We start from the raw sequence: 4,175 nt of genomic DNA on the forward strand, positions 1-4,175 counted from the left end.
TATTCAATAGTTATTTATACTTTACTACATGTATCTTATAATTATAATTTGCATCATATAATCACATATAGATGATGTATTAAGGCATTAGTACCTTGGTCCTGGTTTACAGGTCCGGTAGGCAGCGTGGGCGCGTATGTGTTTACAAGGCCGCTGCCTCGGTTGTGCTGTGAAAAGCAAAAAGGTGAACTCCTCAAGTGGCCCATGTCTGTACATCTCCCAACGCTCAACTAATCCCCAACCTTCAGTTACCAGATGTGGGCTGGTGCATGCGAGAGGGAGCTAGCTGATTGGGTGACGTTGTCCACACCAGATCAAGGGAGAGAGAAAGTGCTATTTCTCCGGGTCTACATCTGCAATACTCATATTTCAACCCCAGTTTGGGTTAGTGATATACTCCCACCGTCCCATAATATAAGAACATTTTTCGAGTTGAGGACTGAGGGAGTAGTATTTTTAATGTTGATGTACCGAAGTGTTGTCCCTATGCAATAACCTCATTAGAATAAGCCAGGTCGTGCACAAGCAGTAGGAAATAATCAAGAAACCAGAACCCTCAGAAGTAGTGTAGTAGCATATATTGTGCCAATTGTGCTCCGGTAGACAATTACTGACAATGGAGTCTTTTTCTTTTTTGAGGAAATACAAACACTGGAGTCTAATACTACACTACCGGCTGGCTAAGACATAGATGAGTGTCTCATCACTGATTAGTGTCTGATATCACCAAGGTTCTAGGTCAGAGACCGGTCCCGGCACTTATATTACATGGGAGCGACTGGAACCAGGTGACTGAGGACACCTAGTTCTCCATGCGGATGATGCAGCGAATGCCCTTGCCCTTGGCCACGAGGTCAAAGGCCTTGTTGATCTCCGAGAACGGTACGCTGTGCGTGATGAAGTTTTCCACCTCCAGTTCCTGATGACAATAGCAAGTTGTTAGCATGAGCATTGAGTTCTTCACAATGTCGCATTTCGATGTATGATGACTTTGGAAATGGGGTGGCATCCAAAATATCTCAAGTCTTCGCGAGCATTGACCAAGCTATGTCAAAACTTATTTTTTTTTCGGGGAAGCTATGTCAAAACTGTCTACCTTCTTCACGTACATCTCTACAAAATTGGGCAGATCAGTGCACGGCTTGAAGTTGCCGAAGAAGGCCCCCTTTAGAGTCCTCTCGTTCAGGAAGTTCATTGGGTGGGTCTTGAATTCGGCGTCCTTGTGTGGCACATCGACCAGCACAGCGACACCCCAGCCCTGTATATAGATAAAAATATTGAATTTAATGATTCCATCTAAGAGAGAAGAGACGATGCAAATGACCATGTTTTAAGTGAATGATTGATGTCTTGAAAAGCCATACATCATATGATCACATTCAAATGCTTGTATCATAGCACTGATATTGCCGGTGCATTCAACACTACGGTCGACTCCGCCGTTTGTCATCTCAGCGAGTACCTAAAGAGTCATCATAAAGTAGTATGTTATGATCATTATTAAGCATAACAAATACTACTTCGCATGATGTGAGTAAACGAACCTCTTGAACTGGCTTGCTGTGGTCTTTCGGGTTCACCAATTCCGTGCAGCCAAATTTTCTTCCGGAACATGGACAAAATATAAATCATTAGTAGTAACTAGTAACTTCTCAAAACAACAAAATAAACCCATGACTTGTTCTAGGCAAGAACTCGTAAACTAAGCATGCAAAACAGAATGGTCATATATATGATCATGCAGCCTACTCGTCACATCATGAAACACACATGATAAGCAGTTGTTGGATGGTCTGCTCAATACATATCCCATGCTCACATTTTGTTACTCCGTCCGAAAATACTTGTCATCAAAATAGACAAAAAGGGGTGTATCTAAAACTAAAATGCATCTAGATACATCCCCTTTTATTCATTTTGATGACAAGTATTTCCGGACGGAGGGAGTAAGAGCTAACAAAAACTAGTGGTGTGTAGAAGGCAAGATATATATATCCTTGCCTTTAGGATGTCAAAGGGAGCCTGATATGAGTTCAAACTTGGGTGCCCCTTTATCCAGCCTTCAAGAAGATCTGAAATATTAGAGAAAAACAAAAAGAGCACGTTAGCAATCACAGAGAGAAGCTGAAGGTGTGAATGGATGGATTCGTCGTGTTCAACTATGAGTCCTGTACCGAGTTGTTCGACGAGACGCGGAAGGTGAAACTTGTAGGCGCAGTGTGAGTTGGAATTATGTGCTATGAAGAAGGGTCAATGAGTATCTGCTGCTACCGTTGGCCTGCGACGTAGCTGAGAAGCTTGTGGGCTACCACGTGTCGGAGGAGACCCTGCTACTGACAGACCGGAGCGGCATGTTGCTGTTGAGCAGGATGGAGTGATTTTAGCATAATCTTGACTTCGTGTTTGAGTCTAGTTAGTTCTTATCAGGAATGGATATTCTAATACTCCCTCAGTTCCCAAATATAAGTCTTTCTAGAGATTCCAACAAGCGACTATATACGGAGCAAAATGACTGAACCTACACTCTAAAATATGTCTACATACATCCGTATGTTGTTGTCCATTTAAAATGTCTAAAAAGACTTATATTTAGGAACGGAGGGAGTAGTTATCATGCTTGCTTGCCGGGTGATTAGATTATTAGAAAAAATGTGTTAGAGCGGTTTGGAATTTGATTCGTATTGGCATGTAGCGTGTCTGTGCTTTTCTATACACACGCGCTCCATTGCATGGCACAGAGAGAGGAATGGGGTCCTCCTTGTCGGCCCGTAGGTACAAAGGGCAACCCGGCGAAAAAAAGAAGCTGGACTTAGACTGATGCGCTACAACATCCCCACATCAATTTTTGCTAAAGTGATCGCTGCAACGGAATCTTTTTTATGCACCTTATCAAACATCATGTTAACATCAATGCATGCATCCTATTAAACATCTTGTAAACCTTCTATGTTCCTCCGCTGCTGCCCTGTGGGAGATGCACCTCTAGTGATGTTCACTTTTGCTTTGGCAAAATGTCTATGCACGGGAGGAAAGCCTAAAGCCTTTATTGCGTCGCTGGATGGGAAAGGTTTGGTGGCGAGGTGAGGTGAGGAAGAAACTGAATATGCAAATCAATGTAGTTTTGCTTGGCTGTTGTGGATTTGAATTGGATGGTTGCATCATTCATTTGCTGCTTTAGCTATGGAATGCCGCCGTTTGAGATATCTAGATAGAACTGACTTTGTGTTCATTTATGTAATGCACATGATTTGGCCATGGTCAGAAGTGTATGTGGAGCATAGGAGATTTACTTTAAAGATGATGCTTAGCCAATCAGCAGACTGAGATATTACAACAGTTTCCCTTCGAAAGATTTTGTTTCGGCATATCTGTTGTACCATTCACAATTCACTTGATGGTCCTCCTTTACACTTTAGGCTAATCTCTATCGTGTTTTCCTCAGTTGTTGCAACATGTATCTCGTGAACATTTGATGCATTCTCCTCCAACCAAAAACATTGTTTCTATTCACTTTGTTCATACCCAAAAAGGCTTTCGCCCTGTTTTATATATAAAGCAACAACCCTTATACATTCGAACCATACAACACGGCATCCAAACACACGCACCCAAAGCAAGATACAAAGGTGCCAAATATCAGCTAAGCCAACTCGAAGCAAACGACAGATGTACAGCAAGCATCACCACAAAGATGACGAAGGCCTCCATCGAGAACAAGCCACTGTGAAGAACGCATCTGACCGCTGACGAACCGTGAGCTCCAAGGTAGTGCATTCAGGAAGGACACCACACCAGAGGGCCGCCACCACCCGGTCCAAAGGATCAATATTTTCATCCGGAGCAACACCGAGGATCGGGAGAGACTGTGACAGAGCCGACAAGAAGGGGACGATGTCCGCGGATGCCACCGTCTGCCTGACCATGGCCAGACAAGGATTTCACCCTGCATACCACTCCACCTCCGATCAGGGTGCACCCGGACAAACAAACCTGCTGCTCCACAACCATGGATCGTCGAGCCCAAGCCACCCCGCTGCACACACGACCAAGGTCGCCGGTCCGTGCCCGAGCTGTGAGCTCCTCACACAAACACCACAACTTCCACCGCAGAGCCACCGCCCTGCCATCCCGGTACCCCCATCGGCTGCCCATACATGTGTCTTCGTGTTATTTAG

General features: G+C 44.3%; 1 protein-coding gene across 1 annotated transcript; it reads right to left on the bottom strand.

Annotated features, from left to right (window-relative positions):
• Window positions 1-802: 802 nt before the first annotated feature.
• Window positions 803-3,923, bottom strand: LOC123075520 (alcohol dehydrogenase 1). Its single transcript, XM_044498111.1, has 5 exons — window positions 3,742-3,923; window positions 1,545-1,602; window positions 1,370-1,462; window positions 1,097-1,261; window positions 803-919 (listed from the first exon to the last, which is right to left on the bottom strand). The coding sequence occupies exons 1-5, from the start codon at window positions 3,921-3,923 to the stop codon at window positions 803-805; spliced, it is 615 nt and encodes a 204-aa protein (XP_044354046.1).
• Window positions 3,924-4,175: the final 252 nt, after the last annotated feature.

The sequence above is a fragment of the Triticum aestivum genome, chromosome 1B (assembly GCF_018294505.1).
Source record: "Triticum aestivum cultivar Chinese Spring chromosome 1B, IWGSC CS RefSeq v2.1, whole genome shotgun sequence".
Taxonomy (NCBI): Eukaryota; Viridiplantae; Streptophyta; class Magnoliopsida; order Poales; family Poaceae; genus Triticum; species Triticum aestivum.